Source organism: Toxorhynchites rutilus, chromosome 2 (genome assembly GCF_029784135.1).
Source record: "Toxorhynchites rutilus septentrionalis strain SRP chromosome 2, ASM2978413v1, whole genome shotgun sequence".
Lineage (NCBI taxonomy): Eukaryota > Metazoa > Arthropoda > Insecta > Diptera > Culicidae > Toxorhynchites > Toxorhynchites rutilus.
Genome location: NC_073745.1, coordinates 73,422,043 through 73,437,414, shown reverse-complemented (window position 1 = coordinate 73,437,414; position 15,372 = coordinate 73,422,043). Strand labels below are relative to the sequence as shown.

Below are 15,372 nucleotides of genomic sequence, written 5' to 3'. Positions count from 1 at the left end.
TTGTTTTAGAAAGCATTGAACTGTATTTCCTAAACTCTTTTTTGGAAGGTTTAATGGCCCTGAAAAGCGCCTTGTTTTATGGAATGGTTCCAATTTAGAAAACTTAGTACTCGTGGTTTTGAAAAAAAACCATTTCGAACGCCCTCGATGCCGCCTTGTTCTGGAGTTGCCACCAAAGCAGTTTGTAGAAAGAACAAACTTTTTTCTTCTGCTACTTGATGCCGTTTTGCGATTGCGTTTGCCACTCGCCACTCGCTGCAACTGCCTGTTGTTGTCTTGATGTGTTCTGTTCTGAATGCGGTTTTTCTTATCGTCGCGAGCAGCTTTACCAGCCAACTCGATCACTTCGGCGGCCGAAACTATATAACGCCGGCTAGGTGGTGCACTGGTACAAACGCGCTCGGCCTAGCTACCCTTGCGGAGCAATTGGCGGATACACCGAAGAACTGCACGCCTGCACGGTTCGAGTGGGACTTTGCCTTTCCCTTAACTTGTCCTCCTTTGTTACGTCCACGATGCCGATACCGTACAACCACACGGCGATGGCAAAAAAATACATTCATTACTATTTGCTCGCTCGTTGGTTTCACATGAAGGCTAAAAAGGGTCCTTTTCAGGATCACAAAATTATCTTCAATCTAAAGAGTTTATTGTTTTGTTATCTCTCGATATCCCCATCTTGTTCGGTTAAACCTTCCTGTTTAGCTATTGCGTTTGCCACTCGCCACAGCTTTCACAGTTGGAAAATTTCTTCCCATTCTGCTTGTGACATGTTGTACAGTAAATTACATTTAACGCGACGTGTCGAAGCACCACTTAGTGTCGCATTGGAGGCGATTTTAACCTGTAATTGAACATTTGCGATGACAGTGGTACAGTGTCGACTTTCAATGTGGGGTCATAATTTGGATCTCTATGTTTACAAAAATGTCCAACTAAATAAGTCGCATTACATGTCCGTCCAATTAGCTAAATGTCGAACTAATAGTAAATTACTGTACTTTCAATCTGGAAACAATTTAATTAATAGAATTGGTGAAAATTGAATAATCAGGAAAGTCCCCAACTATCAATAAGCTCAGAACAACTGCCAAATTCACATGCTCATCAGATCCTGGCAAACGAATTATGAAAAAATCAATTTGTGTTTTATTATTATTTTGGATATCATTTTAGAAAGCATTGAACTGTATTTCGTAAACTCTTTTTTGAAAGGTTTAATGGCCCTGATAAGCGCCGTGTTTTATGGAATGGTTCCAATTTAGAAAACTTAGTACTCGTGGTTTTGAAAAAAACCATTTCGAACGCCCTCGATGCCGCCTTGCTCTGGATTTGCCACCAAAGCAGTTTGTATAAAGAACAAACTTTTTCCTTCTGCTACCTGATGCCGTTTTGCGATTGCGTTTGCCACTCGCCACTCGCTGCAACTGCCTGTTGTCTTGATGTCCACCGAACCGAATGTGTTCTGTTCCGAATGCGGGTTTTCTTATCGTCGCGAGCAGCTTTGCCAGCTAACTCGATCACTTCGGCGGCCGAAACTATATAACGCCGGCTAGGTGGACTGGTGCACTGGTACTAACGCGCTCGGCCTAGCTACCCTTGCGGGGAACTTCAGATCAACACGGTTCGAGCGGGATTTTGCCTTTCCCTTCACTTTTCCTCCTTTACCATGTCCAGACATGGCTGCTTGTGTTGGTTTGTTGATGTGTTGTGATGCGAACCGATGTGGTGTACGGTTTGAATGAGAATGATCGTTACGGCAGCGGAGCGGAGATTTTTAAGCTGACTGGCTGGCTCGAGAATTACGCATGTGTGAGACTGCGACCAATGTTTCGTTCATTTTTTTTTCTTTTTCCTTTCCAATCGTGTTTCATTCTATTTCGCTGCAGCTCTGGTTGCCCGTTTTGGTCGGTACGATTTGAGGAGCACAAAATGGACCAATCAAAAATGGGCACATAGTGCATTTTGACAATGCTTCATATTTCACAATTATTCAACTATTTATCTCAAGAAAAATGAAACGTTATTCGTTATGATAGATGCGTAGATATATATCCTATCAATTGATGAAAAAACCTTTGCGATCTATTGAGAAATGCTCGAGTTATAAGCGTTCCAAATCTTGCATTTTTTCCTACTTGTTCAGTGCCTAGATTTCCATTTCACCTCCTATATCTTCCGGTTAGACGTAGTCCTACGTCAAAAACGATTTTGGGCAGGATGAGATTCGCCCAAATCTGCTGGTAATAAAATTAATCAATTGCATCCATTACCCGTCTGCTGTTTATCGAGCGGGAGACGACAGCAAAATAAAATCGACACGAGACTGAGTCAGCCACTCACTGCGGTCTGTGCAATAGAGAATTAAAAATCCCTCGATGAGTGTCGTAAGATTTCAGTTGATCGTCTCTTGTTACACTTTCCGATCAAGAACTCATCATCCGATCTATGGAATGGGATTAATCGTTTGTGGCTTGCACTCACGATAAAACATGAGTAGTAGAAGCAGTGTCTTAGAATATCAACAAATATTCACGAGTAATGAATATGATTTTATTTCAGTGTAAATGACTTTTTTTTCAGCTCGAAACACATTGCCCTCATTATATTGATGACAATAACAATTGTTTTGTTTAAACGAGTTCACTTTGTTCATATCGCTGATGCAGGAACAAATTTGCTATAATGAATGAATGCGGCATTGAGTGGGGTTCATAACTTCGCTGTTGTTTATTATTTGAATATCAAAAGCAACAAATTGATATTTCTCACATTCGAAACGATATTCGTTCTGGCATTGATTTTGAGCCAAAATTCAAAAATAAAATAAAATTAATCAGAGCTCAATGAAACGATCTTTGCAAGAAATCGCGCAGGATTTTGTTTGGCGAGACGGTAACAACGGCATCGCGAACGATCCCTAAACACCGTATTGCAATTGAATAACAATTGCTCTTAGACTCGATGGTCAAATGGATTACAACACATCATAATCTTATTGTTGCCTGCGTTGATTTGGAAGGACTTAAGCATCAGTACAATCCAACCTACATAAAATCCAGCCGCACACAGCTACCTCTGGTTAAAGTAAACAACAGCTGATATTCATTTGGCTAAAATGAAATTCTGTTCTGGCATTCTGAATAATCAAGATGAAAATGACATTGGGTGGAAAAATAAACATCAAAACATATTGATGAACAAAAGTTCATTTGCTCATATTCAATGCAAGGCGCCTAGAAGTATATACTAAGGTGGGCCAACTTGCTAAAACCATTCTTCAGCCATCTTGGAAGTCTACTGTGTTTTGTTTGTAAACAAAACACAATACGCTATTGCCGAAGCTCGCTCGTGATTAGTCTGTATCTTTCACGCTACAAGCAAATAATTCCCCTTCTACTTTCTTCCGTGCTGTTTTCATATACCGCTCCCCTAACCAACTTAGTGACGAAACGGCCTCACCTAGTACCATAGACCCGTCTTGATTCAATGGTTTCTTGGATCTGACATTTTGATTTTCGTTTGGAGTATATAGGTTTTCGATGCAACCTAGCCCGAAAATATAAGCTTTTGAGCTGAACGAAGATGATATTTTTCAACACTGAGTAGAAGTAATGCTTAGAGAGTGCAAGCAGTGGGGACACCGCTTTCATATTCCTTTTTTGAGATCTTGGTAGCTAACCGTTCCAAGTATTCTCTCTGTGTACATATGAAGAATAAAAGAGCATCGCCTGCTGGGGGTGATTTAAAAGCATCCGACTAGAGGGATATACTTATTCATTGATCGTTGATTGTGATTTTTTACCATCCCTGCTAATGAATGCAAATTTGCTTCTTTATTCAACTGACTTCAATCCACACTTCCCGCGTACGCAATCTTATTTTTACTTCTATAAAAAGAGGAACGAAAACATGATTTCTGATGCAAAAAAAAGTACCCAATCAATGGACGGTTTATTGTCTACCCATCGTGAATAACAGAAAACTTTGACCAGGGAAAAAAATTTAATCATAAAGCCAAAAACTACGCAGGAATCTGATATTACTAGAAAAATGTTGAAAGATAATGTCAATCCCAAAGGATTGAATATAAATGGATTGCGAAACGGGAAGAATGTTACAGTTGTTGTCCCTGCTTCAGATAAAACCTCAATTGAGTTAATCAAGGTTAATGTTGAGAAAAAACTGGGTCAAGACTACGAGGTTAAGATACCAGAAGCATTGAGACCGACGATCAAAATTATAGGATTTAGCGAAGAAATGAAGTTGCGTTGTTGAAACAGAACCCTTCGTTGGACAAAACCAAACATTTCGAAGTAAGAAAAATCTATTGTAATAATAAAATGAAATATGATAAATACAGTGCTATAATAGAAGTCGATGGGTATACTTATAATAAAATGATAGAGACTAAATCAGTATTTTGCGGGTTTGAAAAATGTCGAGTTATTGATGGATTGAGGATTCTAAGATGCTTCAAATGCTGTGAATATGGTCACAAAATTGTCGACTGCCAAGCAAAACACAGCGTGTGTCCGAAATGTGGCAAAAATCATGAATTCAAGGACTGTACATCCGAAGAAATTCAATGTTCAAATTGTAACAAAATTAAAAACGAACGAAGAATAGACATAGATACGAAACATTTCGCGTGGAGTACAAACTGCCCTATATTCCTCCGAGACTACGAGAGGAAGAAGGAACAGGTGGACTTCTCTATTTAGCCACCCAAGAAAGGAGAATTGAAAAAATATGATGCGCTTTATCTAAATGTGGCTGGATTACGGACACACTTCGACGAAATAGAAATATTGTTGTCCAATGAAAAACCGAAATTATTAATTATGGTTGAAACACATTTAACGGAATTGACTGATCTGAATGGATTCAATGTACCTGGATACACAATGATCAATTGTTTGTCGAGATCTGCCCATACTGGAGGCGTATCTATGTATATTTCAAACCTTTTATATTTTAAAGAAATTTTCAATGGAACATATGGGGACAATTGGTTTCTAGCCGTTGAAGTCAGAGGATGCAAAATTTCAGGTTTGCGGAGGCGATCTGGCGTAGTGGTAACATCCATGCCTCTCACGCTAAAGGTCACGAGTTCAATTCTCACTCCCGACATTCTTCCAAAAAATGGAAGTAAAAAGTGACGAACCAGCCAAATGAGTTGAAAATCACTATAATACAGACAAAAAAAATAAAATTCAGGAATATACGCTGGAATATACCATTCGCCTAGTGCTAGTGACAAGGACTTCTTAGAATTTTTGGAAGATGCATGGCTACAGCACATACAAGTATATGAACAAAAAAGGATTGTCATAACTGGTGATTTTAACATTGATTGGGACGAGCATAGGAAATCTTTTGAATTAAAAGCAATCACCCAAGCCGCTGGATTCAGACAAAGAATAAATGATCACACTAGAATAACCAGAACATCTTCGACGACCATTGACTTAGTATTTACGAATTTCGACGATGGTGTGATTGAAATTTTTTACAATAGCAAAATCTCGGATCATGAAACAATTGGAATGGTCTACCATTTTTCTGATGTTGACTTTTCTGAAATAAAAACAGGAAGGGGGTTATATCTATGGTATAACCGCAAGGGTGACGTAGGACTATCGTTGATTTAGAGATCATTTGTATGAAGTTGAATCTGAATTCATTCTGAATGAATGAATATTTGGAGAACTTCGAAAAGGAGAGCGTTACGTTGGAGGCACAAGGTTTTATGCATCCAATATTGGATACGGAAATATCCTACTGATGGGGAAGAATAATCTTCAGAAGCTATCCTGTTGATTGCGATTGATTGAAAAATCACAAAACCTAATGTATTTGGTCACAGTGTTACATGGATAGAAAACATTAAAATAAACTCTTTCATATGAATGTAATTTTAAATTCCCAGAGGAGCTGGCAGATTATTTTCAGTAACGATTAGATATTTCCACATTTTCCTCGATACTGGAAGCCCACCAGTGGTTAATGCTAACTCGATAACCATCTGTTAATAGCACTTGATTGAAACATATTTGGTCACAGTGTTACATGGATAGAAAACATTCAAATAAATTCTTTCACATGAATGTATTTTTAAATTCCTATAGGAACTGGCAGCTTATTTTCCGGATCTTCTCGATCCAAACGGAAAGAATTCCGTGCGTGTATGTGTGTGTGTGTGTGTGTAGCGGCTGCTTCGAGATCTTCCCGGGGAACCGTTTGTAGCATCACTCTCCTCCTGATGGATTCCCTTCTGGCCTAAGGTGCACAAACAGGCTCTTGGTGACACCGTTCATCCGCGCTTTCATGATAAATGAAGAGCTTCACCACAACAACGACAACATGCTCCAATCACTGTTCAATTAGAACTGAGTGGATTTCCAAGCGGCGCTCGCTTATATACCGATTGGTGATTTCAATAGCCTATTTTGAAAGCAAATTTAAGACTATTGAAACAAGTTTTTGGATCAGAAAGTAACAAGTATAGAACGCGTAGACATTTTATCTTTCGAATGAAGTGTTTATCATACCATTTCGTTCAGTTGTTTAGGAGCTATTAACACTCAAAATCTCGGTCTCCGGCGTAACGCTTTCGTTTTCGAAACTTTGATTTTACACCCCGGTATAGAAATGAAAGACGTAGTCCTACGTCAAAAAGGAAAAATCATAGTGTTGGAACAATTATTCAAAACGAATATTGCAATCTGTTTTACAGTACAAAATAACTCCGATTGGAGAACGAATCTCTCTTCATGATGTTGCAAAAAATCTAGAAGAAGCGCTTTGTTCTTCAATGAAACAGATAATTGCCGGTAGTCAGACTGCCGTTCCAGTACTCAGAAATATTAGTAACAAAGCCTGGTATAACTCTACGTTGGCTAACATAAAGAGACGAAGAGATTATTACTTAATAATAGCTAAACGCACAAAAACTATTGGAAATTGGAGCACGTACAGAATATGGAGAAATATTTATGTACGTGAACTTAATTCCAAGAATAAATTCATCCAAAATGAGATAAATACAATACAGCATGATCCGAAGAAGCTATGGAAAAAATCAGATCTTTATGTAATCCAGGCGGCAGCAAGGATATCGACATTGAGTTTGACGGTAAAAAGGAAAATAACAATATAACAGCAGAGAAACTCAACAATTTTTTCACTTCAAGTGTGGAAGAAATCCACAATGGTATTGTAGCTCCATCAAATCGACTGAATTTTGTTTTCCCTGGCCTGTCTTCACAATTGAGATGCTTTAAAACTATCAACATGGAAACTCTTAGGAAGGTAGTAATGGATTTGAAAAACTGTGTAGGTGTTGTGAATATCAATAAAACCGTATTAGTAGATGCATTTGATCTAATCAAAGAAAATCTACTATATATAATAAATGAATCTATGCTTCGTGGCGAATGCCCTCATAGTTGGAAGAAATCTGTTGTCATACCGATTCCAAAAAATCCGAAATCGTCCAAGCCAGAAGACCAGAGACCAGTTAGTATGTTGCCATTATACGAAAAGATCCTCGAAATCGTTATCAAAGACCAACTGTTGGAACATATAACGAAAAATGGAATTCTGGTTGAGGAACAGTCAGGGTTCAGGAAAAACCACTCTTGTGAAACGGCTCTCAATTTATTACTCCTGAAATGGAAACAGGCTATCGAAACAAAAAAAAATAGTATTGGCTGTATTTATTGACTTGAAGAGGGCTTTTGAAACAGTAGATCGAATGAAATTACTTGATTTGCTTTCCAATTATAATGTAACTGGACCTGTATTGAACTGGTTTGAAAGTTACCTGAACGGGCGAACACAAATCACTATTTACAGGGACAGTGAATCATCGGTGGGACCAGTGAATCTGGGTGTACCTCAAGGAAGTGTTCTGGGGCCGCTGCTTTTCTTGCTTTATATTAATGACATCAAACAGGTGTTAAATGACAGTGACGTAAACTTGTTTGCTGACGACACAGTGATATTCATTGTTGCTGAGACATTGCAAGATTGCTTCGTCAAGATGAACCGTGAACTGCAAAACTTAGACGAATGGTTGAGATGGAAAAAACTTAAGTTAAACATTAGCGAAACAAAGTATATGGTAGTATCGACACGCAATCTTGACAGTGATAGTCTTAGTATAACTATCGATGGGCAAACTGTGGAAAGAACGACTTCAATCAAATATCTTGGAGTTATTCTTGACGAAACGCTGCGCTTCGACGAACATATAAACTATACTATAACGAAGGCAGCTCAAAAATATGGAGTGCTTTGTAGAATTAATCGATTCTTGACCTTTGAAAGTAAAATTACCATCTACAAAGCATTGATCGCTCCACATTTCGATTATTGTGCATCTGTGCTATTTCTCGCAAATAAGAGGCAACTGAATAGAATGCAAATTGTTCAAAACAAGGCCATGCGCTTGATATTGAGATGCGATCGACTTACTCCACGAAGATTTATGCTTGAATGCCTACAATGGATGTCAGTGGGACAGCGTATCAAATATTGCACTCTTACGTTCATATATAAGATGGTTAGCGGCATGACACCGAACTATTTACAAAACACGATAACGTATGGAAGAGATATGCACCGATATAACACAAGGCAAGCAAGTGACCTCAGAACCATGAACTTTCGAATGTCATGTACCCAAAACTCACTTTTTTATAAAGGATATCACCTGTATAACACATTACCAAATGAAGCAAAGACAGCAACAAGCCTTCGAATATTCCGTAGTATTTGTAAAGAGTTTTTGACCCTGCATATAATTTTTTGACCCTGCATATAATTAATGTTAGTGTGTAAGATGACGAAGTTTAACGGATATTTGTATTTTCTTATCTTTAGACTATAATGATGATGGTTAACTTAAACAATATTTGTGAAATCTTCAATAGCTTGAGCCCGCGCGCGTTAGCACACATAGACAACTTAACATAGAACATATGCAAAAACTATTCTTTCTAATGAAAGCATTCAAATGGGTTTAATGTGGAAACCTGAGGTAAGCTAGGGATAGCTCAATCGGAATACTTGTAAATTCATCTTCTCAACAGATAATTATATCAAGATTTTTCTGTGTTGTGGCGGACCTCATTGCAGATTCAGGTTGACACGTTTATACCCCACGTTGAATGTAGGGCCTGAAGTATCGGCTGGAATTAGGCTTAGGTTTGCTCAGCTGTCTGGTCTCGAAAACGATTAACAGACCGTTGTCGGGTATCCAGTGAAGCGGGAATTCCTTCGTAAATTCTAGGCTAATGCTGACATAGGTATTGGGTTCAATTCCTGATCGGTCAAGAATTTTTTCGGGTTGGAAACTTTCTTGACATGCCTTGGGATATGTAAAGTGATGGGCCTGAAGTGTCGGCTATAATAAGGCTTGGGTTTGTTCAGCTACTAGAACTCGGAAACGATCGCAATTGCAGGCCGTGGTCGGGGATCTGATAAAGCGAGATTTCCCTTGAAAATTCATGGCTAATACTGACATAGGCATTGGGTTCAATTCCCGATCGGTCTAGGGTCTTCCCGGGTTGGAAATTCTCTCGACATGCCATGGAATGAATACTTTAGACAAAGGCTTAAATTGTTCTATCGATTAGTAATCTATGTCTGGATAACCAGTCCGTTTTCTTTTCAATTTAATGTGCTCACTGGTTAGTATGATGTAATAAACTCAGTAACTCAATTATTATCAATAAGATAACTCGTCCCGCTCAAGCTTTTGTAGGGGAAAGAGGTGGGACCATCATCATCAATTTTAAACTCAAACCAACGAACTTAGACAGTTATCAAGTATGCTATAAAGATTCTCGCGTTAATATTAGTAAATAGCGTGCAAAATAGCGCACACACACTACGATACAAATCAATCTAGCTCACCTGTAGCGTATGTTAAACCACGTTGAACTCAAACATCGATAAATGCACACGTACATGGGAGAGAGAAAGAGAGGAACGAATTCGTTTTTGGGAGAAATCACTTCAAAATGCGATGAGGACAATTTGACTGGGAAGAATGAAATGATATAGTCGAGTCGGTAGAGGGAGATAGCGACTAAACGCCCGACTGACTGTTTAGTCGTTTTGGCGGAGAAACTGCGTGAAGAAGCCAAAAATCATTAATCACTGAATACGGATAAAGTCAGTTAGATAGTCAACTGACTATCCTCAGTTGATTATGACTATGCAGTGCCCTGTCCCAAACACTAATGCATGCGAGCGAAACAAATCACAGTTTGCATGTATTCGCTATGACGGTTTCTCCAGGTGCCTAGATTTTGCGTCCGTGTTCGGGAAAACATTGCGATCACCAATCATCATTAATGAGCTTGATTGTTATGATTTCAATAGATTGCTTTCAAAACAATTTTTAAGCTATTGAAATGATTTTTCGGACCAATAGGATTGCACCTTGGCTTTGATGTCTCTGTTAGGGAACACTTTTCGGTGGGAACAAAAGTACCCCTACTTTCATGTATTCGCAATGCCGATTTCCCCCAGGCTGCTTGGTTTTAATGTCTCTGTTAGGGAACCGCCGCATGTGTCGTCAATATCGACCAACCAGAAGAGGGTATTTCCGTTAGGATAGGGGTTGAGATTTTTCAATTGTTCGATAGTTAGTATCATGACATATATTATTTTCTTCAATATAAAAAATTGTTATGGAGTGCCGAAATCGAATGATGCAAACATTTCATCAATCCATCATGAAATGACTATGCAATAAGCGTTTGAAATTGGACAATTTTCACGATGTGCTCAATTTTCGATTTTCAATTTGTACCCCAATAAGTTCCCAAAAGACGTAATCCTATGTCAAAAGATATTTACTAAAGTGGCAGATATTTGTTTACCGGAGTACTATTTTCTAAAGTTTTTTCAAAAACATAATGTATTACTATTTGTGTACATGTTTGACAGATCATTTATATTAAAGGTAATTTATTGTTGATGTTTCGAATCACTTCAAAAATACGATTTGGCATCGAATCAGCTTGTACAGTGTTTCTATATCGTTATTGGAACCACATCTTTGAATAACCTTGAGGCTGGAAATGCTGTCAAACTAACATACGTTTGCCAAAACCGTCCAAGTCAAGATTTCGCAGAGTTTAGCTGGTTTAAAGCGGGATATTTTTCTCAGCAAACCAAACTTTCGACTGCCTGGAGACGTGAATAGACACATTGTCCCGCTGAAAAATGATTTCTTCATTCGCGTCGTTTCAAAGAAACCGATTAGAACGTCTTCCAGAAGCTGCAGATACATTCCGGCATTCATTCGAGTTGAGATGAATCAAATCAAAAATGTTGGATGATAAGAAAAGGCACCCCATACAATTTCACTTCCACCCTCAAAGTTCCGATTTTTTATTCGTCATTACGCCATTCTGTCTTCCACTCCTTGTATTTCCGGGCGAACTTCAGCCGATTCGGCTTTTCATTCAGGGTAACTTATCTGAGGGTCATCTGAACATCCAGTTTTTCCTTCATCTGACCGTAGGACAGTCGGTTTCGTGTAGCTTTATGTCTTATTTAACCTCCTGGGGGATTTCTGTAAAAGGAAACAAAAAAGTTGTAACTATGGTTCAGGAGAGCGGAACTGGATGGAATCATATTGAAACACTTATTATCATGATACTTTATAGTATTTATACAGACAACCTAGAATTAATTTAAAAATTAATCATCATCATCGAATCAAAAATCATAAAAAGCAGGAAGTAGGTTATATCTGTGGTATAACCGTAAGGGTGACGTAGGACTATTGTTGATTTAGTGATCATTTGTTTTTAGTTGTATCTGAATCAATTCTGAATGATTGAATATTTGGGAGACTTTGGGGGGAAACGAGAGCGTTAAGTTGGAGGCACAAGGTTTTATGCATATAACATTGGATACGAAAATATTCTACTGATGGGGAAGAATCATCTTCAGAAACGTTCCTGTTGATTGCACTTGATTGAAAAATCACAAAACGAAATGCAATTGATCGCATTATTACATGAATAGAAAACATTAAAATAAACTTTCTTCGCTTGAATGTTATTTTCAATTTTTTTTATTTACTTTGATTTTACACCCCGGTATAGAAATGAAAGACGTAGTCCTACGTCAAAAACATTAAATGTGAAAGCTTGCATTGAACGAGTTAATCACGGACTTCCGCTTTTATTTTCCAGCACAAGAGATTACATGGTGAGGGATCTATAAACGGGTATCCAATTTTTTTATTCTACTTAGCAAAGGTATTATTATGTGCGTTTCGACTGTGAGAAGTCCTTGGGCCTGATCACGAACATCACTGTCACATACGCTCTGGAGAACGTGATTTTGAGCATTAAGAGATTCAAAAGAACTGAACGAAATGGTATGATATACACTTCATTCGAAAGATAAAATCTCTACGCGTTCTATGCTTGTTACTTTTCGATCCAAAAACATATTTCAATAGCCTTAAAATTGCTTTCAAAACAGGCTATTGAAATAACACCAATCGGTATAAAAGCGAGTGTCACTCGGAAATCCACTCAGTTATGATTGCGCAACGATTGAGGTACCATCGCTGGAATGAATGGATGTTTCCCTAACACAGACTTCAAAACCATGGGGCCAGGGAAAATTGGCATTGCAAATTAGATGCAAATAGCGGGAACTTTTGTACTCGTTTGCGTTTTTGCAAATTGGAAATGTTTCCCTAACACGGATTTCAAAACCATGAAGCGTGGGAAATTGGCATTACAAATGAGATGCAAGCTGCGAGTACTTTTGTACTCGCTTGCATTTTTTGCAAACCGAAATGTGGTTTTCCAACACAGATTCCGAAACCAATAAGTTGAGAAAATCGGCATTGCAGATGTTGGCAGTACTTTTTATACTCCCATGCATTTTTACACTCCGGAATGCGTTTTACTAATACGATCTACAAAAGCGGATACAACTTCTACTTTGACGATTAGGCAAAATGTTGATAACTAATTGCTGCGATAACCACTACCATAATGCATGAACTGACCTAAATTGGGATTTGTTTGCAATTGAATTCGTAAATTGTTTCATTCATTCACTAGTTTAATCAATAATTTAATCAATACATACAAAATATAGCTCTGTACAGCAGCGATATCGTATCCAATGAGGAACATCCGAGGTGCGATTATTTCTAATTGAGAAAACACAAATGATTACTAAGCCAACGGCAGTCCTACATCAACCTTGCGGTTATATCATAGGTATAACCCATCCATAGTTTTTTGATTGCGTATTGATATATGGTTTAAATGGGTAGCCCACATGAACAAATTTTATGCAAAATTAATGCTATAACTTAAACTAAATATTCAATCCGAGTAAGGATAATGGCAACAAATAAATCTCCCTATGCTATCACCGGTATTCAATTTAACATAATCATAAAATTCTACTCAATGACATTGGCATATTCTCCGGGGTACTTTCTCGAACCGAAAGAGACACGCGTCCCATCAGCACTAGAAGATACGGAAGAAACCACATCGATGTTTTCCTGCTGCTGTTAGGCCCCATCCACGTGACTTCCCCCGGTCCCAGAATAAAGGACTCCGAAACGTGATGCACTTTACTTGCTGGATATTTATACATTTGCATCCATGTGCCCGACACGATGGACGAGTGGACGAGCGAAGGAACAAAAAGCGACTCCAGCGACTAATGCAGGGAATATTTCGCTGCAATCTTACCTTGATCCAATTTTGCCCAGCTTTTTTCCCTGTCCTTCGCTGTAAGTTATTTTCCGTCGGGGACAACACCCCCTCAGGTGACGAGTGAAATTTACATTCCATAAAATACACACAGACACAAAATATGAATCTACAAAGCGAGGACAGAGAGAGTCTCAAGTTGCCCTTTTCCAGCGCTGTTGCTGCAATTGTTGTGCTAGTATTGCATTGAAAGATGATAAAATGTGCAACAAATCACAACTTGCAGCTACGAGTGGGAAGTTCCGCCCAGGTTGGGCTGGCTGGCTGGCCTCGCAAGACTTGGGAAATGTGTGCTTTATTCGTCTCGACTATCTATCTTGGTCTGATGAGGTTTGGTGTTCTTTTTACCTTCCTCCTTCCTCCAATTTGTAGATGCTGGAAGCTTCTTTGTTCATCACGGAGCACTTGCCAGAGGGATCCGACGGACTGTGGGCGCTTGTACACTGCGACATGTGGTGTGCGCTTGGCGAACTGGAGTGGATCCCGTTCCCGGTAATGCGAAAGTCGTTCGACATTAACGTTCTCGGTAAAGCCAACCACCGACCGCTACTACCAGGAGAAGATTGATATTTTAGATTGATTTGCTATGTTTTTTTTCTTCTTGCTTGTCTTCATTCACCAGGAGCATCACGGCTTACCCAGATTATGCTGCCATTGATCCGTCGGGCAAAGGGACGTATAGTGTTCCTTTCGTCCGCCATTGCCCACATCCCTTCGCCGGTGCGAGGAGTTCAGTGCGCTACCCAGGCTGCCGTGGAAGGGCTTGCCTCGTGCCTTAGGCATGAGCTGAAAACACGAACCGTCGACGTATCGATTATCTGCGCGGGAGAATTCACCGCCGGAAATGCTTGGCTCGATGACCAGACCATGCTCGAGCAGTCCAAAGCGATGTGGGAACTGATGAGCGACGAGCAGAAAATTACCTACGGCGAGGAATACTTCGAGCAAGCGATCCGCTCGATGGAGAGATACATTACGACGGTAGGAAGAAAAACCAAACATTCGTTCTGAAATGATGCATAATTATTTTCGTAAATTTCCAGGAATGCGACTTCCATTCGACGATTCGTGCACTAACCGACTCTATTATTCGTTCGTTCCCACTTTTCCGTTACACACCGTTATCACGTTACGAAAAGTTGCAGACCATCGTTGCCGAGCATTTGCCGCGGCCAATTTATGAGCTTTTCTACAAAGTTTAAGTGTGTGTAATTCTGTGTATTCGTCGTTTGGAAGCTCAATAGCAAAAGCTTCGAGCAAAACTACACATATTTATTGCTGCCACATAAGCTGAAGATAAAATAAAATCAATCGAAAACGTAAAAAAAAGATTGAAATATTATGTTTCTGTTTCTCGCAAACAAACTTTTTTAGCTTATAGTTCATTGTATAATTTTTTTGCTCAGATAACTATAAATCGATGGATAGATCAAGCTTCAACATCTTCAATATGGAAGAAACTTTGCACAAGCTTCCAACATGATTAGTTCTCTCCGCAGTGAGGCCAAATATAATTTCTAAATATCTATGAAAATGTAATATGTCTGTAAATTTTTTTTCTTAAGGAGAAATAACATCTTAATAAATGAAA

The 15,372-nt window shown here is 38.9% G+C and overlaps 1 protein-coding gene across 3 annotated transcripts in view; it reads left to right on the top strand.

Annotated features, from left to right (window-relative positions):
- LOC129771594 (D-beta-hydroxybutyrate dehydrogenase, mitochondrial) overlaps nt 1–15,372 on the top strand; it is a 285,257-nt gene extending 269,885 nt beyond the window's left edge. For all 3 annotated transcript variants that reach the window (XM_055775390.1, XM_055775391.1, XM_055775392.1), the window contains 3 exons: nt 14,154–14,307; nt 14,404–14,762; nt 14,825–15,372. In XM_055775390.1, coding sequence (XP_055631365.1) covers nt 14,154–14,307; nt 14,404–14,762; nt 14,825–14,983 — 672 coding nt within the window. In that variant the 3' untranslated portion in view covers nt 14,984–15,372. The remainder of the gene's footprint in view (nt 1–14,153; nt 14,308–14,403; nt 14,763–14,824) is intronic.